Here is a 21776-nt window from a genome sequence, read left to right as displayed (position 1 = left end):
GCGGGTCGGGCCGGGGAGCTGGGGGCGCCTGGGCCGCTTCTATCAGGCGCGCCTGGGGCAGCCCCGCCGGGGCCTCCCCGCGCTGCACGGTCGCTATGGCGACGGGAGGGGAGCCCGCGCGTGGCGGCGGGAGCTCGGGGCTGTCGCGATAGAGTGAGGGACCTCGGGGGCCGGGGGGGCTGTCGCGATAGAGTGAGGGGCTCCAAGAGCTGGTGGTGTGTCGGGGCCCCGCGGGGCTGTCGCGACAGAGTGAGGGACCCCGGGGCCCGGTGGGGCTGTCACGATTGTAGTGGGGTTCCCGATTGCCATCCATGTGCCCGGCCTGGCAGGGCTGTTGCGACGGGAGTGAGGTCCCCTGGGGCTGGTGGTGTGTGCGGCCCGGCAGGACTGTCACGACAGGAGTGGGGTTCCCAAGGCCGGCTCTGTCGGGACTATCACAATAAGAGCAAGGGTTGTCGCAACAGGAGTGGGATCCCCGGGGCCGGCCCTGCAGGACTGTCGTGACAGGAGTGAGGTCTCCAAGGCCAGCCCCGGCAGGGCTGTCACGACAGGAGTGGGGTCCCTCTGCACCCCATCCCCTGTGTCCCTCCCCCCATCCCCGTCCCCACAGGCCTCAGGGGTCCCTGCGGGGGCCGGGATGGAGGCGGACGGGGCCCTGGACCCTGCGGCGCTGGAGCGGGAGCTGCGGGCGGCGGTGGCGGCCGACGCCAGGCGGGAGCGGGAGAACGACGCCAAGCTGCGGGCCCTGCGCCAGCGCGTCCCCTCCTACCAGGAGTTCAGGTCCGGCGGGTGACACCCGGGACGGGGGGGGGCGGATTCGGGTCCCTCCCTACCCCGATGGGCTTCGTCGATGCCGTCACCTTGCTCGGTGCCGAGTGCCACGGGGCCGACCCAGCCCACGGGCTCCGACCCGTGGAGCTCTTTCTTTTGAAGCTTCGATTTTGGGACCTCTCAAGAGACAAGGTCACCCGGCGGGTTTTGAGCTCAAACCTTGCTCTGAGAGGGGATTGAGCTGATTATCCGTGCTTTCTGCTCCAGGGGAACGTGAACGCGGCTTGGCGGGGCAGCAAACCCGGCTTCGGGGGTCCTGGCCCCGTGTCACAGAGCCCCAGTAGGACAGAATCTCAGCCTTGTTTAAGATTTGCCCTCCAAAAAATCATCGTGTTGATGTGGGGGGGCTAAGATCTCAGCTCTTCCCACTGGGAACAGCCAGCTCCTTGACAGGTCCCCATGGTGGCCAAGCTGTGGACCAGCAGTGGGATGGCATGGTGTCCGCTTTCCAGCTTGGTGTCCTCTCTCTGCATTCCCACCCACCCTCCCAGCCCTGCCAGCCTGCCCTGCCCTCCCTTTCCTCCCCACACATCCCATGCCATGGGGGTGATGCAGAAGAAGAGGGTGATGCGTGTCCCCGTGCATCCCACCCAGCGTGTTTGTGCTCCCAAACCCATCACTGCTTCGTCCAAGGTGGTTTGGGAGTAGGCTTGTGGCCCAGGGATGGCAGGGATGCTCCGTGGAGGCATTCCCAACGCCTGCCAAAGTCCTGGATCCACCTATAGATCCCTCTGGAACTTTCCCCACCCCTTGGGAGACTTATATGGGACTAGATCAAATTCCTTTCATGGCTTCATCTCTGCCTGCATTCGGTCATGCCATCTGATCCCTGAAAGGCAGGAAAACTCTCTAAATTGGCGTTTTTCCCCCCAGCCTTCTCGCCAGTCCTATAAAAGGATTCCCAAGTGATTTTAAGCTGTTTTATCAGTGTTTTGGTAACAGTAGAAATAATCTGAGGGAGGGAATGGAGCAGCTTCTCTCTGTGAGTGCAGCATCTTCACTGGCGTAGCCCACACTAGCACAGGAGCAGAGACCAGGAGCCCTTCAAAGATCTCCTGCTGGTTGTTGGGAGGATTAACTGCAGGGATTCATCCCACGGGATGTGAGGAACCACATTAGCCACTGAGTTGGGGCTGCTGTAGTTAAGTCACAGATGTCAGTGTAATAAGATGACGAATTCAAATGAATCCACAAGAACGTACCTGCCCAGCACGCTGCAAGCTATGAAGCAGTCCCGAGCCCAAGGTGCTGTAAGAATTTAGGGTCTTTCCTCCAGAAGTCCCAAAGCCGCAGAAACTTCAGGGTACCCTGAGAAAAAGGCAGGAGGAAACGATGCCCTGCCAGTTCGTCAGGCTCTGGAGGAAGTGTTGGGTGGAAATGCCCAGCTCCTGGGGAGTGAGCCGTCCCCCGTGCTGGGGAGGAATAGGAACCACGGTGCTGTGAGGAGATTCCTGCCTCGTTGGTCCTAATGACTGGATTAACACTGAGTGTGTGAGGAGGATGTGCCTGTCGAGTGCCCCACGCAATATCTTCTGTTTTCCTCTGACTCATCTCTGATGCTTCATGATGTCATTTGAATCCTGATCTTGTTTGATAGAATCACAGAATCATGGACTGGTTTGGGTGGGAAGGGACCTTAAAGCCCACCCAGTGCCACCCCCTGCCCTGGGCAGGGACACCTCCCACCAGCCCAGGTTGCTCCAAGCCCCGTCCAACCTGGCCTTGAACCCCTCCAGGGATGGGGCAGCCACAGCTTCTCTGGGCAACCTGGGCCAGGGCCTCACCACCCTCACAGCCAAGAATTTCTTCCTCAGATCTCATCTCAATCTCCCCTCTTTCACTTTAAAACCCTTCCCCCTCGTCCCATGGCTCCCCTCCCTGCTCCAGAGTCCCTCCCCAGCTTTCCTGGAGCCCCTTTAGGAACTGGAAGGGGCTCCAAGGTCTCCCCGGAGCCTTCTCTTCCCCAGGCTGAACCCCCCCAGCTCTCTCAGCCTGTCCCCACAGCAGAGGGGCTCCAGCCCTCCCAGCATCTCCGGGGCCTCCTCTGGCCCCGCTCCAACAGCTCCGTGTCCTTCTGCTGTTGGTGCCCCAGAGCTGGAGGCAGCGCTGCAGGGGGGTTTCTCCCGAGGGGAGCAGAGGGGCAGAATCCCCCCCTCGCCCTGCTGCCCACGCTGCTGGGGATGCAGCCCAGGCTGCGGGGGGTTTCTGGGCTGCCAGCGCACGTTGCCAGGTCATGTCCCATTTTTCAACCACCAGTATCCCCAGGTCCTTCTCGGCAGAGCTGTTCTCCATCCCTTCATCCCCGAGTCTGTATTGATATCGAGGATTGCCCCAGTGCAGGTGCAGGACCTTGCACTTGGCCTTGTTGAAGTTCATGAGATTCACATGGGCCCACTCCTCCAGCCTGTCCGGGTCCCTCTGGGTGATACCTATGGCCCAAACTCAGAAATTGCCTCGGGGAAGAAGCTCAAAGCCTCAAAGTATTTGATCTTGGTAAATATCCCATCCCCTTCTTGTTGCCTGCAGGAACATCGTGCTGGCATCACACCTGAAGCCCCTGGAGAAAAAGGACAAGATGGGTATGAGGAGGAACGTGCTGTGGAATCCCTGTGCAGTCCACGCCAAGGCCCCACAAGCCAGCGACGTGGAAATACCCCAGGTGAGGGAGAAGCTTTCCAGGACTTTGTCCACATCTAAAAATTACTCCAGAATAATTTGGGTATTATTTTAAAATGCGAGAGTGATTCAGAAATATCTCTACATGTGAGCAAGCCCTTAAAGTCCCCAGGAACGTTGGTGTTTAGACAACCACAGGGTTCAGTCTTGGCCCTTCCTTTGTGTCTGAGAAGAGCTTGCACCAGCTGCTCCGAGAAGAGTCTGCTTCAGCCCCGTGGGAATCTAAGACCAGCTGCACAGCGTCGGACCAGAGCTCCCAATACCCTGCCTCTGATGGTGGCCAGTAACAGATTCTTGGGGAAGAGTGCCCTCCCTTGACCGCACTCCTCCAGCTGGCTGCAGTTTGGAGCCCGCGAGCCAGCGTTGTGCATCTGGATCATCACGTTTAATAGCTGCAGACCGCGGATCTTCCGTGAAGGCAGCCAGTTCTTTCTCACCCTGCGGTTTAATTATGCATGATACGAAAAAGTGCTGTTTTGTTTAAAACCTGCTGCCTGATGACTTCACTGGATGCTCCTTAGTTCTTCACATGTGGGAAATCGTGACTAAACATTTTCTATCCCGGTCATTTGTGATTTGAGTGACGTCTGTCCTGCCCCCTTCGGTGGACTCAGCCCACGCGGGAGAGTCCTGGTCGCTGGACGTGGAGCCGGGGATGTTTCTCATGGATTTTTTTGACGCCAAATTTCATTTGCCTGTTTATTGTGAGATCTTTTTGCAGCTCTTCTAGGCAGCTTTGTGTTTTCTTGGACTGAGCAATGATCTCCCCAGAGTAAATTCTGTTCCTAATCCCGTTAGCGCTCGGGCTCTGATCTCCAGGGCTCCTCTGTCTTGTGTTTAGACACAGCCTGATGTTGCTGTGCCTTGTTCTCGCTATCGGTATAAAAGCCTAAACATTTTAATCCTCCTTCAGTCTGTGCGTCAGTTAAGCCAGCGGTGATGAGTTCAGCAGTTCAATTACATATTGTACAAAACAGGATTTCCTTTTATCGGGAGATGCCACATTGAGCTTGGCTCTCTCTGGTAGCGCGAACTCTCTGCCGCAGACCCGTACGAAGGCAGCATGTGACGAGACGGTGCGTTAGGTCCACCTGCGTGTTTTCTGGGGTTTACGTCTCTTTTATCTCCTCACTCTGATTTGCCTCACAGTGCTCGAGATGAAGCAGAGGTTTACACTGAACTACTCCGCTCTCCAGGAGATCCCTTCCCGAGCGGTGATGGTGGATCCGGAGTGGGCAGCGTGTCTGGTTCTGGTTAGGGTTGGGGTTACTCCACGACTGATCTGTGTTCGTCCATGCTGGGCTTCGTGTGTCATCCATTCTTCCGTTATTTTCCCCTGAAGTTCTCTGGTTTCTCCGGGGCTTGAGGAACCTGGTATTTCTTTGTCTTTGTGTATGGCCACCTCACAGGCTTTATGCAGCCCTTCATGCTGTCAAAGCCTGGATTAAAAACATCTCGGCCATCCACAGGTTGATCGGGGAGGGGGGTGGCGACAAAAATCTTCAAGTGGGAACAAACCAAAAGGAACTGGTAACTATTTTTTTCCTTCAGGAGCTGGATCAACTGCCTGGAACCTCTGCCGAATTTTACAGAGATTGGCGCAGATGCTTAAAAAGCGGAAAAGAAAAATACCAGTTTTTGCTTGAACTGGGAGGAAAGGCCTTGGGCAGAATCTTTCAGGCTGACTTGGGCTTTGGCCTCCTGGGTGAATTCCTTACGGTGCTGGCAGAGAACGTCTGTCATGAAGACAGAGATGCCGTTCTTCAGATCTTAGAGAGCCTTTCGGGCACCAAGCGCTTCGGGTTAAACGTGGATCTTCTGAGTGAGTCGGAGAAGGAGAGCAGCAGGGATTTGTTTAGGAAGCTGCAGAGCTTTGGGACTGCTGGCCATCCCAGCAGACCGGCCGGCTGCGAAGCAGAGCGGGAAGCCCACCTCACGAAGCGAAAGGAAGCTGAGGAGAGCATAGCGATGGAGCTGATGAAATGTTACCAGGTCAACTGAAGGAGCAGAGGCAGCAGGGTCGAGCAGAACCAGAGTGCAGAAGAGCTTGAATTCAGCAGCAGACATTGTGCAAGACAGGTAAATCGGATACTTCTGAACATGGCTGTACATTTCTCTCTACCTGGGAGCCACCCAGAGCACTAGTTCCGCGCAAATAAAGGTTAGTTACCGAGAGGAGTGTGTTGTGATCTCTGGGGCAGGGTGTCCTCGCAGAACAGCTCTGTCAGGATCTCTTAGATGAGGAGAAAAGTGGGGGAAAGAAAAATCTAGGCTGCTCTTTTTGAAAGCGAAACCAAAACCCAAATCATCCCTTACCTTTTTCATCTCTGTCCGTTGTCTCGGTGGGGGTTTTAAGAAACGTAATCAATGACACGTCATGTTTAACAAACTCTGAAGGTAGAATGGGCTGATGGAGGTGGAAGTGCTGTGCAAGGTGGGATGTCTGGGACTGTTCCGATCAGCTATTTCATTATTCTACCCCAACTACCAAGGCATGGGGTAAACCCGTCACCTCATGGTCCTATGATCTCAGACGCTGATTTGCTGAAATTTCACATAAATTGAAATTTAGAAGGAACTGGCAGGCCTCGCTCCAACAAAGAGACTCTCCAGGGCTGTCTAACACTGTGTCTAAATTGAGTAGCCTTTCTGCTTTGGCTGCAGGCTTCAGAGAGGCCCTCACATGGCACAGCTCAGCACCTGCCCACCGAGCTCTCCTGCAGTTCTGGTCTGGGAGGATCCTCAGGCTTCTCCCAAGTGTGCTGAGGAGCCCAATGTATATTATCGTGCTCAGACTCCCTTGAATTCAGCTCAAAAACTACTGTCAGGTCTGTTTTCTTGCAAAACCCAGCTAGAGGAGCAAAATGTAGTCACCCTGGCAGACTCTAACCATCCCTCTCCCACCTTCTCTGTAGAAACCACTGGGCACCTAAATTCTCTGAGGCCTGTCAAGTGAATGTTGGGCTTTGTGGCATCTATCTTGGGGACATCTGTGTCCCTGCGATCTGTTGTGGGTGCCATTCCTCTTGCCTTTGCCTAACGCTTGCAAACCCAAGGACTAGCAGAAAGCAGAAAGCTGAAGCCTTAAACAAAACAACGAAGATCTTGGAGTTTCCTAAGGTCAGGATGGAGGATGTTGATGCATCAACAGCCCTGGCACGACAGTTACAGCTCTGGTGGGAACAGGCACAGTGCTTTCAGCAGTCCCGAGGCTCAGGGCTTGCACTCACATCCGATGTCAAGGATGGGAGCAGCCTGCTGCATCCCCATCGCCTGGGGAAGGGCAAAAATCCCCACGGTTTGGTGAGAAGACTCAGGAGAAATGAAGTACAGGAGAGGCTGGATGAACGTTTACGGGAGGATAGGCTGTTAGACCAGCTGGGGTCCGTTTCCCGATCAGCCAGTTCATGGTCTGATCTGAGCATCTGCTCAAGAAGGGCCAAAAGCGGAGCTGAAAGTCCAGCCAGAGTCAGCGGGGAGCAAATATCTCACCTTCACTGTAGGACAGATGCACTTAAGACACCTCCAGGGCTGGTTCCAGCATCAGTGAACAAAAAGCCTCGCTTGATCACTCGGAGAGGGGGAATCAAACATTACCTGTGCGGAGTGGCTTCCACACACAAACCCTTGGAAAGCCAACAGAGAGGATGTAGAAGTCTACATACCGTGTTTGAAACCTCTTCTGGGCTACAGAGGTCAGCTGCCGTCGGAGGAGGGACTGGGTTCATTGTGCTCAGAGGGATCAGAGAAATAATTAATACTTAACTGCACAAGTCTTCCAAAAAGACATTGGTGGTTCCCTTATTCCCACCACGCTTTCCATCACTGCATCTTCCCTCTGTAGCTGAGCTGCACGAACGAGCTCGTTGCCCGGGGCGCAGCCAACGACACTCTACAGCAGCTGGGAGAGAGCGGAGGTTCTAGAGTCCGTGTCCCAGGGGACAGCCTGCCCCGGGGCAGGACGGATTGCTTCCCAGCCGATATTCAGCAGAGATGGGATATTCAGCCGCTGTTTTGATCCCTGCTGTCAGCCACATGCGCTATGGGCGGGTGAGTCATTTGCAAACCCCATCTTTGTTGAGCGAGGTGGTGTGTGCGCCGTCCCTGCCCGGCGCTGGCACTGCCAACCCCTCGTGCGGGTTCCTGCCGTCCCTGCCGAGGACGCGGTGGCTGGGTTGGTTCTGCTGACTGCAGACACCACCCAGCGCGATGGAGATGAGGCTGCCAGGAGCTGCCGTTCTCCTCTGCATGGTAGGTGTTCTCCATGCTTTTGCGATTGAAGATAAAGGAGATGTGTTCAGTAGAATGGCTTGTCCCGCTTTCCTGATGTTTGACAATGCTGCTTACTTGGCTGACATGACCTTCGAGCTCCCCTGCAATTGCAAGCCCAATGAGGTCTCTTCTGTCGTCTGGTACTTCCAGAAGAACATGGGCAGCCACAAAACCACGGTCCTGACGGACTTTGCTGGCACCGTAGTTATTGACTCCCAACATATCAACGTGAGCAGCAACATCCTGAAGCGTTTCAGTATCCGGATGTTCAGTCTCATTGTCTTCCAAGCCCAAGTGACGGACTCGGGCCACTACCTGTGTGGCACTAAGAAAGGGGACTTCTTTTATGGCTACGATGTGGACGTGCAGCCCACCAAGCATATCACGGTGGCTTTTTTGGACAGTGGCCAGCACGTCCAGGACAACTTCAGGGAGAAGCTCTTCAGCTTCTTCACCACCTTCTGGGACTGGAGCAGATGCGACCGCTGTGGGGTGAGAGGCGAGCAGCGGCGGATCGGGCTCTGCTATGTGCGGAGCGGCCAGCTGCACCCTCGCTATCGCACCACCATCCCCAATGTCACGTCCTGTGGCTCGAGGGCTGTCCCCCCACGTTTCCAGCGTGCTGTCCGCCTCCGGAGACCCGAGGTGGCCATCCGAAGCTGCCTGACCCCTTGCCTGAAGGAGGAGGTCTCCAAGGAAGGCATGCAATCCATCTCCAATGTCATTTCCAAGCTGGGTGAGAAGCCCTGGCTGCCTCACATCCCCACGCAGTTTCACAAGCAGGTTGTTGGAAGTGGCCTGGTCATCGCATGCCCAGGAGCCCGGCCGGAGCATGCTGTGGCCTGGGACAAGGACTCTGTCCGGCTCTATCGCTCCCGCTACCTCATCGGCGTCAACAAGAGCATGAGGGTCTTCATCGACCACGGAAACCACCTGCACATCCAGCGGGTCCAAGTTAGCGATGGAGGCATCTACTACTGCTGGCATGAGGGCAAGATGGTGGCCAGCTTCCGGCTCAGTGTGTTCCACCAGAAGCAGCGCAAGCGGACGCTCAGCGATCCCGAGACAATCTTTGCCATCAAGGCCATCAGCCTGAGCTACATCCTCATCAGCATCGTCTTCGTTATCATCCATGTGTGCCGCCACTGCCGGCGGGCGTTTGGCTCCCCTGCCAGGACATAGGATCTCCACCACGGCCCCAATGGGTCACTCTTCCACCTCGGACCGTCCTCCCGTTAGAAATTTCTAAGGTTTTGGCCATTGGAAATCAACATTCTGCCAGCGCCCGCTCACCCTCCCTTTTGGGTCAAGAGCGTGACAGTGAAGACCGATGTGGAAAACTCCCCGTGCCGCGGGTTGGCACGACTTAGTAGGGGCAGGCGGGGATTTCCCACCGCCGCGATTTGTTCCTGGCCCTGCTGCGGGCTTGTGGTGGGGTTTTAAGTTCAATATAGTCCCTTTCAAAAGAATACTTGGAGTTGTTGCGAGATCTTCTGGCCAAGCTCTACAGAGTTCTCGAACCGCATCAGTGATTTATTAGAGCTGTTTTTCTAAGAGGCTGCTAAAAAGATCCACCGAACTATTTTAATCCAATTAATTCTTGCTTTTCTCTACCCTTTTTTAAGCTTTTTTTCACTTGCTGAGAACTCTGAATGCCAACGTTTCAAAACGTTCAATCTTCCTTTGAGCTCCTTAGCTGGAACAAGCCCATTTTTTTTAAATTTTGGTTTAAACTTTTTTTCATTCTTGAATGAAAAAATAATTTTTTTCAAATTAGTCTGGTGACTTTCTTCATAAATTTCTCTGGGTTTTGATCGTTTTTTTTAACTCACCCGACTCAGCACAGACTTGTGAGTCTATATTTGTGCCTGACAAAATCATTATGCAGGTCCTCCAAAGAGGATGGCATCTCTACGGGGTTTAGGTGACCACTTGCTTGCTCCTCGGCAAGGAGCAGGACTTCCCCATGGAGCTCATCTCCTTTCCTTTTTCCAAGGATGTGCTTTGGGGATTTCAGCTTTCCCAAGAGAAATCCCACTGTCGGGGGGGGGGGCAGCTTTGAGGGTCCTGGTGGTGCTCAGGCACTTGAACCACGTAGACGGTGCAGGAGCTCAAATCCTCCATCAGTCCTGGCAGCTGCAGCCCATCCCAGGGGCTTCCCAGGAACCGCAGCCTGGGTTTGTACGGGAAAGGAGCTGGTTTGAGGTTGAAGAACCCCGAGTAGATCCCTGCTTCCTCTCCCTCCCTCCTGGGAAGGGGGTCTCTCCCACCCCACTGCCTGCCTGATGGCTCGGGGGGGTTGTTCCGGCACCCACCTCCCCTTGGGGAGGCTGCAGTCCCTTGGGGGGTGTTGCCCCATGACGCGTTGGCCGTGCCTTGGGGTACAGCGCTGAGCTTGTGTCCCCTGGCGAGTCCGAGCTTGGTTTGGGCTCCAAAGGGTCTCGCCGCCCCGGCTAATCCCAAATAACCCACGTCACCGGCGCATCGCAGGCACGACCATGGAAGCGCAGCGCTTGCGTTAGCTTTATTTCTCATCTCGAGCTGCCGCGGGCGGGCGTTAGTGCATCAATTCAGCAGCGACGTGGGCTGCAAAGCTCCAGCCGGAGTCTGCTCGCAGGGGACTGAGACCCCCCCGGGCCACCGTCGTCCCACCCCAGATGCCAAACCTGGGCAGCACGCGGGTCTCCTGCCCCTGGGAATGGCCTTTCTGGAGCCGTTAGCTGCAAAGCAGGCTCAGCGCCTCAGCCAGGGGACGAGGGGGACAGAGGGGACAAGGGGGATGGCATCCGAGTGGCACCCCGTGTGCTCATCCCAAAGGGCTTACGGGGGACGAGAAGCGCTGCTGGGTCATTGCTCCAGCGTTAGGTGGCATCAGGGCAGGCTTGGCTCGTGGTCAGTAGCTAAATCAAAGGTGGGACGGGGGCTGCGGGTGAGCGCGGGGCTGGGCGGTGGCCCTGGGTGGACCGGTGGCATGTGCTGGTCTGGGGGGAGGACGGATGGGGGAACAGGGCCACGTGGAGCCCAGGGACGAGGGATTTCTTCCAACCTCATCTTGAAGGCCCATGGGGGGGGTGGACTTGGGCTCCATTGGCAGGATTGTGACAGAGGCAGCCCCAGTCCCCGTCCCCCCTGGCTCCTACTGTGACCCAGGGGGGGACAGGCAGGACAAGGATGGCTCTGTCCATCCTCCCCGTCACTCCTGGGTCACGGGAGGCACCTCCTGCTGTGAGATCACCCGTGGGTGCCCCGACACCCTCCTCCTCTTCCTCCTCTGCACTCCCCTCCTCTCCATTTTCACCTGCGTGGGACCCCCAGGCGAGGGGCCAGGTGCACGGCCGTGGGTCACCCCTCGCCACGAGAACCTCAGGACTGGTTTTCCCCACCGTGGCGATGGGAACACCTTCGGACACCTTGGTGGGGGACACCCAGTGGGGGTCAGCACAGCCCCATAGCCCTGTTCCAGGAGAAGCCCACAAGGCCACCCAGCCTGCTGTGCCCATCGCTGCTCCGGCCCCACAAACCACCCTGGACACCCCAGTGTCCCCAGGAACCCCTCGTTATCCCCATTTCATCACCCTTTGATACCATCCCAACAGTGTCCTGCCTCTCCATCCTCCTCTTCGTCCTGCCCCTGCCTCTTGGTTAAGCCCAACCAATGCTTGGTGACAGGGAAATGTCCCTCACCAGCCTGTACCTTGCACCCTGTAGCCCCCCCCGCCAAGGATGCTCAGGGCCTGGGTGCACTGGGGAGATTCGGGGTGGCCTCCCGGACCAGAGGGTGGGCAGCAAGGCGGGATGCAGGGAGAGATGCTCTTGGCACCGTCATTTTGTCCAACCAGTGCGTGGAGATCGAAACAGGACGGGCTCTCTCCGTGGGCACCGGTGAGCTGGAGACCCAGCGCGAGCGTGGGCACGGACCTTAAATCACCGTCCCCTCCGTGCCGTGGGGACGCGCAGCATCCCAGCGGGGCAGCTCGGCTCCGCCCGGCACCGCTCGCCTCCCCCGGGTATTGCCCATCCCCTTCCCACACGGTGCCCGGTGGGACGGGTGCTTTGCCATCAGCCAGCCCCGAACAGGGTGTCAGGGGGGTCCCTGGGGCACGGGGTGATGTGGGAGAGGCGAGGGGTGGGCGGGAGGGCGATGCCCCCCGCCGAAGCACCACCGGCTCCTCCCGCGACCCCGTGCCCAGCCGTGGGGCTCCCTCGCAGCGTCGGACAGGACCTACGGAGCTACGGCTACAAGCGTGCGGCTGCTGCGGCTCCCCGGCCCTACATCACCTCCTTGTGCTCCTGCTTGGACTCCTTGATCACCTGGAGGCAGAAGGAGAGGGACCGTCACCCCGGGTTCAGGCTCTCCTCCCCGGCTGAGCCTGCCTGGGCTCCGAACGAGCCTGGGGACAGGGATGGGGACACTTTTTTCTGCCAGGCTTAGCTCCACCATGGTCCAGAGCCAGCTCATCTGTGCTGGCAGGGCACTGGGATCACTGGTCCTCGGGTTGACGGATGGTGGCCCCAAGTGCACGATGAGTGACCCCCTTGGGGACCTCCCATGGGGAGGCGGGGTGGAGGGGAGGCAGCATGTGTGACACAGATGAGGACTTCCCACCTCTCCATCTCTGGTCTCCACAGTTTTGACCACGATGCTCCTCTTCACGTGGGCTTCTGACACAGATTTCGTGTCCAGGCTGGTCTCTAGGGGATGTGGGCAGGACATGGAGGTGACCCAGTGCCTGGGGTAGCCCTTCCAGCCACGCTCAAGTGGAGGGGCCCAAAGGGAACAGGCTGGGCTGGAAAACCCTGAACCATGGGACACAGTGGCCCTGGGGACATGATCAGCTTCAGGGACACTGTTGGCCTGAGGGACGTGGTTGGCCTTGGGGATGCGTTTGGGGATGTGGTTGGCACTGAGGATGTGGCTGGCTTTGGGACGTGATTAGCCCTGGGGACGCAGTTGGCACTGGGGACACATTTGGCCTTGGAGATGTGGTTGGTCATGGGGACGTGGGTGGCTTTTGGATGTGATTGGGCACATCCCTGGGGATAGGGCTGTCCTTGGGGACACAGTTGGCACTGGGGAACACAATTGGCCTTGGGGACATCACTGGCCTTGGGGATGTGGCCATGGCACACTTCTCCCCCCAGCCTGGGAGAACCCAGGAGTCCTGGTTCCTTGAGATTTGGAGGAAAACCTCCTGGTCCCTCTGGATGGGGCAGGGACAGCCAAGATGGTGCCTCCTCCCACGAAGCCCCCAGAAGCCACCCCCGCTTGTGCCTGACGTGTGGCCACAGCCTCACCTCGGATCTGCAGGTTGGAGAAGCTCTGCACGGGGATGGTGATCCTGGAGGAGTGACGGGGGGGGTGTTGGAGAAGCATCGGGATCCTGCCACCCCCCCACACACCAGCTCAGCCCTGCCCAGGGCTGGGGCAGGAGGGACGGAGGATAGTCCCCAGGCAGGTCGGACACCCCAGGGGGACCACGAGGACTGGGGTATGGTACAGGACATGGCCAGGGAGGGGGAGAGGGGCAGGAGGGAGCCCCCTCTGCGCTGTCACCTGCTCTCCTCGCCCTCCAGCAGCTTGCGGTACGTGGCGATCTCGATGTCGAGGGCCAGCTTGACGTTGAGCAGATCCTGGTACTCCTGTAGGTGCCGGGCCATCTCCTCCTTGAGGCTGCGGATGTCCTCCTCCAGCCGCACCACCGTGTCCTGGTAGCCGGCCGTCTCCAGGGCGTAGCGTTCCTCCAGCTCCCGCAGCTGCCTCTCCAGGGACTCGTTCTGGGGGGCCACGAGGGGAGGTGACACCCTCCATGGCCACCTTCTCCCAGGAGCAAGGGGCTCTCCACGGTGCCCATCCAGCTCCCAGCCTTGGGGACCAGCCGTTCCCCCAGCACTGGGTGGCAGTCCCCACCGCCGTGCCAGGGAACCCCGTGGTGGTGGCAGCTCCCCGAGGCCGTGTCCCTCCCCTTGCACCCCATGGCCATCACCTACCGAACCCCGCAGAGCCTCCAGGTCGCAGGTGAGGGTCTGGAGCTGGCGCCGGTACTCGTTGGCCTCCTGCTTGGCCGCACGCAGGGCCTCCGCGTGCCGGGCGGCCGCATCCGTCAGGTCGGCAAACTGGTGACGGGGGGACACATGCCATGGGATGGGAACACACGGCAGGGACGTGTCCCAGTGGCACATGGCGTGGGGACATGACCCAGCTCTGCTCCATGGGAGGGACATGGCCCCAGTAGCACGTGGCATGTGGAGAAACGTCCCTGCTACTGCAGGGTGGTGGGACAGTGCACATGGGACGCGTCCCCAGTGCCATGTGTCCCTGGGGACATGTCCCTTCTCCCGTGGCAGAGGGGACCATGCACATGGGACGTGCACTTGATGTGGCACCGGGGACACGTCCTTGTTCCCACAGCAGGAAGGGACACAAGGGACTTCTCCAAAGGCACGTGTCCTGGGGCCATGTCCCAGCTCCCATGGGAGGGACATGGCCCCAGCAGCACGTGTCGTGGGGACAGCGCACACGGGATGTGTCCCCAATGGCACGTGGTGCCAGGGACGTGTCCTGGCTCTCGTAGGTGGAGGGGACGGTGCACGTGGGGCACGCGGCTGATGGCACGTGTGGTGGAGGCACGTCCCTGCTCTCTTGGGGTGGTGGGACAGTGGACATGGGACACATCCCTGATGGCAGGTGTTGCTGGGGACATGTCCTTGCTTTGCAGGCGGGAGGGATGGTGCTGCGGGATGTCACAGGGGACACGTCCCCAACTCTGTGGGGTGGCGCACATGGGCCACGTCACTGTGAACACAACTCCTTAGGGACCGTGCCTGTGTGACTCACTGTGGGGGACACATCCCTGCTCCCGCGGGGACCCAACCAGGACACGGGACATGAGTGGGGACAGCGGGGATGCCAAACCCCATGCACCACCACCAGGAAGGACCACCCAACTGAGAAGGTGACATCCCAGGAGGGGACAGCCACCACCAAGCAGAGCCATCCAACCCTAGGGGCGTCAACCCCAGCCCCACGAAGGTGACACCTCCGAAGGCCACCCATCCGTTGGGTGACCGGCTCCCAGCGCACCTTGGACTTGTACCACTCCTCGGTCTCCTGGACGTTGCTGGTGGCCATGGCCTCGTACTGGCTGCGGATGTCGCGCAAGGCGGCCGTCAGGTCCGGCTTGCTGGTGTCCACCTCGACGTGCACCCGCTGCCGGGCCAGCTGCTCCTGCAGCTCCCGCAGCTCCTGGGGCGACACTGGGGATCAGCCCGGCCCCCCCCGAGCCCCGGGACCCCCCTGAGCTCCCCCCCCCGGCACGGGGTTACCTCCTCGTGGACCTTGCGGAGGAAGGCGATCTCGTCCTGCAGGGTCCCCACCCGCCGCTCCAGGTCCAGGCGAGCCAAGGCGGCGGCGTCCACGTCCTGCCACCGCAGGGGGGACGGGAGGGACCGTCCCCAGGGTCTGCTCCCTCCCGAGCTGCTGCTCCTGCCCCATCCCTGCCTCCTTCTGCCCATCCCTGCCCCATTCCGCCCACCACGAGACATCCCAGGCCCTCACTGCCTGCTCCTGCCCATCCCTGCCCTGTCCTTGCCCATCCCTGCCCCATCCCTGTCCCATCTGTCCATGTCCATCCCTGTCCCTTCCCTGCTCCATCCCTGCCCATCCTTCCCCATCCATGCCCCTTCCTGCCCCATCCCTGCCCCATCCCCATCCCATCCCTGCTCCATCCCTGCCCCATCCATGCTCATCCCTGTCCATCCCCACTCCATCCCTGTCCCGTCCCCGGTCCATCCCTGCTCCATCCCTGCGCATCCTTGTCCATCCCATCCCCATCCCTGCCCATCCCTGCTCCATCCTTCCTCATCCCTGCCCCTTCCTGCCCCATCCCTGCCCATCCCTACCCCATCCTTGTCCCATCCCTGCCCGATCCCTGCTCCATCCCAACCCCTTTCCCGCTCCATCCCTGCTCCGTCCCTGCCCATCCCTGCCCCATCTCCATCCCATCCGTGCCCCATCCCAGCCCTGTCCCAGCCCCATCCCAGCCCCGTCCCCGCCATTCCCTGCCCCATCCCCACTCCATCCCGGCCCCGGCCCAGCTCCATCCCTGCCCCCCCTGTCCATTCCCACTCCATCCCTGTCCCGTCCCTGGTCCATCCCTGCTCCATCTCTGCGCATCCTCGTCCATCCCAGCCTCATCCCTGCCCATCCCTGCTCATCCCTGCTCCATCCTTCATCTTCCCTGCCCCATCTCCCAACCCCATCCCTGCTCATCCCTGTCCCATCCCTGCTCATCCTTGCTCCATCCCTGCCCATCTCAGTCCCATCCCTGCCCATCCCCACTCCATCCCTGCCCGTCCCTGCTCCATTCCACCCCCATCCCTGCTCATCCTTGCCTCATCCCTGCCCCATCCCTGCCATTCCCTGCCCGATCCCTGCCTCATCCCTATCCATCCCTGTCCCATCCCTATCCAGCCCCGCTCCATCCCTGCCCATCCCCACTCCATCCCTGCCCACCTCTGTCCATCCCTACCCCATCCCTGCTCATCCCTGCCCCATCCCTGTCCGTCTCTATCCCATCCCTGCTCCATCCCTGCCCAACCTTGTCCATCCCATCCCCATCCCTGCCCAACCTTCCTCATCCCTGCCCCTTCCTGCCCCATCCCTGCCCATCCCTGCCCCATCCCCTTCCCATCCCAGCCCATCCCAGCCCCATCGCCATCCCGTCCCCGCCATTCCCGTCCCCATCCCCACTCCATCCCGGCTCCATCCCCGCTCCATCCCCACGGGAGGCTGAGCTGGGGGCCGAGCCCCCCGGGGTGCAGACGGGGGCGCAGGATCCGGCCCCTGCCCTCACCTGCCTGTAGGCAGCCAGGCTGCTCTCGGCCTCCAGCCGCAGGGTCACCTCCTCCTGCAGCCTGCGCCCGAGCAGAGCCACCGTGACGCGTTGGCCACCATGACGTGTTGGCCACCATGACGCGTTGGCCACCGTGACTCGTTAGCACCGTTACTCAGCACCGTTCCTCTCAGCCCCGTGGCCGGGCTCCCCCGGGCTGACGCAGCCCCGTTCCCCCAGCGCCCCGTGCCAGCGCACGTGCCCGTCCCGTGCCCCCCGCCCCGCCACCGCCCACACCGGTCCCAGGGGTCACCCCGGTCCCCGTTGCCACCCCTGTCCCTGTCACCACCCTGGTCTCCACCAGTGCCTGGTCCCCAGGGCTACCTTGGTCCTAGCGGCCACCCTGGTCTTTGACTCAGTGGCCGCTCTGATCCCTGGGGACACCCCGGTCCCCATCCTGGTCCCAGGGGTCACTCTGGTCCTTGCCACCACCGTGGTTCCCATCACCACACTGGTCCCCAGGAAAACCCCGATCACTATCCTGCTGCAACTCTGGTCCCGGTGGCCACCCTGGTCCTGGTAGTCCCCTTGAAACCCATCCCAGGGGTCCCTCTCAGTCCTGTCCTGGTGGCCACTTTACTCTCTGGGGCCATCCTGCTCGTGGTGGCCACCTTGGTCCCCATCACCACCCTGGTCCCCACCATCATCCTGCTCCTGCTGGCCACCTTGGTCCCCATCACCACCCTGGTCCCCACCATCATCCTGCTCCTGGTGGCCACCTTGGTCCCCAGGACTACCCCGTGCAGGGCAGCACCTTACTTTTGCTGGAGGCTGCCGAGGTCCTCGGCAAGGTTGTCCCTCTCGATCTCCAGACGGGCCTTGGCGGTGGCCAACTGCTCCACGTGGCGCCGCAGGTCACGCAGCTCCTCCTGGTAGACGTCGGCCAGACGCGAGGGCTCCTGGTTCCGCGCCTGGTTCAGCTCCACCACCAGCACCTTGTTCTGCTGCTCCAGGAGCCGGACCTTCTCGATGTAGCTGGCGAAGCGGTCGTTGAGCTCCATCATCTCCACCTTCTCGTTGGTGCGCGTCTCCCGGAACTCCGAGTTGAGCGCCGCGGCCAGCGAGAAGTCCATCTTGCCCCAGCCCAGGCGGGCCCCCCCGCGGGGACTGGGCTGGGTGCTGCGGGCGCGGGGGGTGGCCCGCGGCCGAGCCGGGGGGCTGGCGGGGAGCGCGCGGTACAGCGGGGCGGCGGGGCCGAAGCGGCGGCCGTAGGAGGACAGCCGCTGGCTCTCCATGCCGCAGGGGGTGGGATGTGCCGGGACCGGGGGTTTTTATGGAGCCCGGTTGCCCCCCCGGCGGTGGCCACCGGCCAGAGAGCCGAAGAACAGGCACAAAAGCCGGCCTTTGTGGCGCCCGGCGGGCGCGGACGCGCCCTGGCACCCAGCCTGGCACCGCGGCACGGCCCCCCGCCGCCCCCACCCCAACGCCGCGGCCGGGGGGCACCCGGGGGACGCGCCAGGGTGGGAGGCAGAGCGGTGGCCACCGGTGGCCACGGGGCAACGGCGGTGTGAGCACCGGGGGGCAGCGTGGGGCTGGGCACCACACGGCGGGGCAGCGGCGGGGGGGGGTTGTGTGTGTGGGGGGGGCTGGCTGCCGTGCCACAAACACACGCGTGCACACACACAACACGTGTACATGCAAACACACATGTGCGCACACAACACACAACACACACGTACATGCAAAAACGCGTGTGCACACACACCACACGCACAACACACGTGTGCACACACAACACACACGTACAAGCAAACACGCGTGTGCACACACACGACACACACAACACGTGTGCACACACACCACACACACAACACACACGTACATGCAAACACGCGTGTGCACACACACAACACCTGCGCACACACACAACACACATGTACATGCAAACACGCATGTGCACACACACAACACGCACAACACGTGTGCACACACACACCACACGTACAGGCAAACACATGTGCGCACACACACCACACACAACACAGGTGTGCACACACACCACATACACAACACACACGTACATGAAAACACGCGTGTGCACACACACGTGTGCACACACAACACACACCACAAATGTACATGCAAACACACATGTGCACACACCCCACACGTGTGCGCACACACAACACACATGTACATGCAAACATGCATGTGCGCACTCACAACACACGTGTGCACACACACAACACACATGTGCACACACACCACACGTGTGCATACACACCACACACACAACACACATATACATGCAAACACACGACACACGTGTGCACACACACAACACATGCACATGCAAACACGCGTGTGCACACGCACAACACACATGCGCACAAACACAAATGTGCACACACACCCCCCCACGTGTGCACACACAACACGCGTACACACACACGTGTGGATACAAACACGTGTGCACGCAAACACGGATGTACACAAACACAACACACGTGTGCACGCAAACACCCGTGTGCACACGCAACACACGTGCACACAAACACACACCTGCACACACAACACACACCTGCACACACAGGCGTGCACACAAACACACGTGTGGATACAAACGTGTGTGCACACAAACATATGTGTACACACAACACACACATGCACACAAACACACGTGTGCAAACATATGTGTGCGCGCACACGTGTACACACAAACACACGTGCACTCACAGGCGCACACATGTGTGCGCACAGACCCCCCCCCGCATGCCTGTGCACACACCCTGCCACGCACACCCCCCCGCCACACACGCGTGCACGGCTCACACCCCCCCCAAATCCGTGTATCCACCGGGGGCACCACGATATCACACGTGTGGCCGACCCACTGCGCACACGCGTGCACACACACACACACGCATGGACACACACACACGTGTGCACAAACGCGCACACATGCACACACATGTGTGCACACACACGTATGCACACACACACGCACATGCACACACGCGCGCGCACACGCACACATGCATGCACACACACGTATGCACACACGCACACACACGTGCGCACACATGTGTGCATGCACATATACACATGTACACACAGACACACGCATGCACACACACGCATGTGTGCAAAAACACGTGCACACACGCACACACGCACATGCACACACACGTACACACATGCACACACACGCACACATGCACATACACACGCACACACACGTGTGCACACACATGCACGCACACGCACGCACACGCACGTACGTGTGCACACACTCACATGCACACACACGCACACAGACGCACGCACATACGTGTGCACACACTCACATGCACACACGCACACACACAGAGACACGTGTGTGCACATACACGCACACACACGTGCGCACACATGCACACACAGGTGTGCATGCACACACATGCACATGCACACGCACAGACACACGCACACACACACATGCACACACATGTGTGCACACACACGTATGCACACACACGCACATGCACACACGCGCGCACATGCACACACGCATGCACACACGCATGCACACACACGTATGCACACACACATGTATGCACACACGCACGCACACGTGCGCACACATGTGTGCATGCACACATACACATGTACACACAGACACACGCATGCACACACACACGCACACACATGCACACACACACACACGTGTGCGCGCGTACACACACACACACACCCCCACCACACACACGCACACCCACGCACACCCACGCTCCCCGTGTCGTGCCCCCCGTCCCCGGGACGAGCCCCGGCGGCTCAGCACCCCCCGCCGCAGCCGGGTGGCCCCAGCGAGGGGCCGAGGCGCTTGGCAGGCCGGCCGGCAGCGCGGGGCAGGCTGCTAATTAAGGCCGAGTTGCTAATTAAGGCAGGCTGCTAATTAAAAGTGGCTGAAGCCTCCCAAGTCCCTTCCACCCCGGGGGGGGGTCTGTGGGGGCGTTGGCCCGTCACCGCTGCAGCCTGGCCGGGGCTGGGGCCCGATCCTGCCTGGCTGTGGCCTTGTCGCCGGTCACACGTGCAATGAGTTTGGGGGGTCTTTGCCCCCCGTTGGCCCATGGCGGGGGTGGTGGTGGGGGGGGGTGAGGGCCGGGACCCCTCCGCGGGCGCGGGCCGGGTGCCAGGGCGGGTGAAAGGGGCTTTGTGCGGGGCCGGAGCCGGCACAGCCGTGGGGGGCCTTTGTGCCGGGGCACCGCGCTGCCGGGAAACACGGGGGGGGGACGGATCCAGGGCGACAGCGGTGATGGGCACGGGGCCACCATGGGCACTGTCCCCCCCGAGTCACGGCGTCTTGGCCACAAACTGTCCTTGGGGACAGCCCGGGCAGGCGATGGGGGTGTTTTGGGGACACGGGGACATAAGGGACGCGTGGTGGCACCCGCGGAGCAGCACGCGGTGGGTGCCCCGAGAGGCTGCTGGGATGGACCTGGGGGACGGGGGGGGTCCCTGGGGTGCAGGGGACGCTGCAGGGACAGGGCTGGGGACAGGGCTGGCAGCTAGATGGCAGCCGATGGCCGGGAAAGGCTCCCTGACAGGGACACACGGCCAGGCCCCGCTGGACCACGGCCACCATCGCCGGGCCACCGACAGTGGCCGGTCAGAGAGGGTCGTGGCAATGGCCACGGCCCCTTGGGTGCGATCTGTGGGGACCCAGAGCCACTGGGGGGTCATACTGGTGGGACTGGTGGCACTGGGGCAGCACAGAGGGACAACGTCTGTTACTCCCCAGAAGCTCCTTGTCCCCACGCTGGGAAGCCCCATGTCCCCCCGCTTGCCCTGGGCCGGTGTCACCAGCGAGGACGAAGGGTTTCGCCCACAGAAACGCCCGGTTTGGGCCACCTTCCTCCCCCCTTGGTGACGCTGGGTGTCCCCATCCTGCCGCAAGAGTGACGTCCCTGGGGACACACGCTGCGTGACAGCCCGGGGTGACAAGGGACCTCCATCCCCTTGCTGCCGTCCCCCGGGGTGCGCAGCCCTGGCGGGGCAGGGGACGGGGCTGGGGGGGAGGCAGCGGGGTCCTGCGTCAGCCCCCGCGTCGCTCCCCGGAGACTGATTTTCTCCCCGCTCCTACGCAGCCGGGATCAAAGCGGGGAAAAGCTGTCACTCCCGGCGGCT

General features: G+C 60.5%; 3 protein-coding genes across 4 annotated transcripts; 2 read left to right on the top strand and 1 right to left on the bottom strand.

Moving 5' to 3' along the window:
- The first annotated feature begins 54 nt into the window (after positions 1 to 54).
- CCDC103 (coiled-coil domain containing 103) lies at positions 55 to 5763 on the top strand. 2 transcript variants are annotated; one of them, XM_063354436.1, is made up of 4 exons: positions 82 to 153; positions 611 to 780; positions 3358 to 3490; positions 5059 to 5763. In XM_063354436.1, exons 2-4 carry the CDS (start codon positions 638 to 640, stop codon positions 5506 to 5508), a joined length of 726 nt encoding a protein of 241 aa, XP_063210506.1. In that variant the 5' UTR covers positions 82 to 153; positions 611 to 637; the 3' UTR covers positions 5509 to 5763. The 2 variants fall into 2 exon arrangements, with proteins under 2 accessions (XP_063210505.1, XP_063210506.1); XM_063354435.1 differs by having other exon boundaries at positions 55 to 780.
- Positions 5764 to 7591: 1828 nt separating this feature from the next.
- FAM187A (family with sequence similarity 187 member A) lies at positions 7592 to 8961 on the top strand. The gene has a single exon (XM_063354764.1). The coding sequence runs from the start codon at positions 7717 to 7719 to the stop codon at positions 8959 to 8961; it is 1245 nt and encodes a 414-aa protein (XP_063210834.1). The 5' UTR covers positions 7592 to 7716.
- Positions 8962 to 10280: 1319 nt separating this feature from the next.
- On the bottom strand, positions 10281 to 17935 carry GFAP (glial fibrillary acidic protein). The gene is made up of 9 exons (XM_063354595.1): positions 17430 to 17935; positions 16632 to 16692; positions 15103 to 15198; positions 14861 to 15022; positions 13768 to 13893; positions 13334 to 13554; positions 13075 to 13118; positions 12386 to 12471; positions 10281 to 12090 (listed from the first exon to the last, which is right to left on the bottom strand). The coding sequence occupies exons 1-9, from the start codon at positions 17903 to 17905 to the stop codon at positions 12049 to 12051; spliced, it is 1314 nt and encodes a 437-aa protein (XP_063210665.1). The 5' UTR covers positions 17906 to 17935; the 3' UTR covers positions 10281 to 12048.
- Positions 17936 to 21776: the final 3841 nt, after the last annotated feature.

The sequence above is a fragment of the Chroicocephalus ridibundus genome, chromosome 17 (genome assembly GCF_963924245.1).
Source record: "Chroicocephalus ridibundus chromosome 17, bChrRid1.1, whole genome shotgun sequence".
Classification (NCBI taxonomy): Eukaryota; Metazoa; Chordata; class Aves; order Charadriiformes; family Laridae; genus Chroicocephalus; species Chroicocephalus ridibundus.
The sequence above is the reverse complement of the archived record's forward strand: the minus strand, read 5'-3'. Positions and strand labels throughout refer to the sequence as shown.

What these genes read in the sequence shown, in the direction of transcription:
- GFAP (XM_063354595.1), bottom strand. Translation starts at nt 17,905, where the DNA reads ATGGAGAGCCAGCGGCTGTCCTCCTACGGCCGCCGCTTCGGCCCCGCC. An exon ending in CTCCAACCTGCAGATCCGAG is followed by an intron (nt 12,472 to 13,074) that starts GTGAGGCTGTGG and finishes CACATCCCCTAG; the next exon opens with AGACCAGCCTGGACACGAAA. An exon ending in TGGAGACCAGAGATGGAGAG is followed by an intron (nt 12,091 to 12,385) that starts GTGGGAAGTCCT and finishes TTCTGCCTCCAG; the next exon opens with GTGATCAAGGAGTCCAAGCA.
- FAM187A (XM_063354764.1), top strand. Translation starts at nt 7,717, where the DNA reads ATGGAGATGAGGCTGCCAGGAGCTGCCGTTCTCCTCTGCATGGTAGGT.
- CCDC103 (XM_063354435.1), top strand. Translation starts at nt 638, where the DNA reads ATGGAGGCGGACGGGGCCCTGGACCCTGCGGCGCTGGAGCGGGAGCTG. An exon ending in CCCTCCTACCAGGAGTTCAG is followed by an intron (nt 781 to 3,357) that starts GTCCGGCGGGTG and finishes TGTTGCCTGCAG; the next exon opens with GAACATCGTGCTGGCATCAC. An exon ending in GCGACGTGGAAATACCCCAG is followed by an intron (nt 3,491 to 5,058) that starts GTGAGGGAGAAG and finishes TTTTTCCTTCAG; the next exon opens with GAGCTGGATCAACTGCCTGG.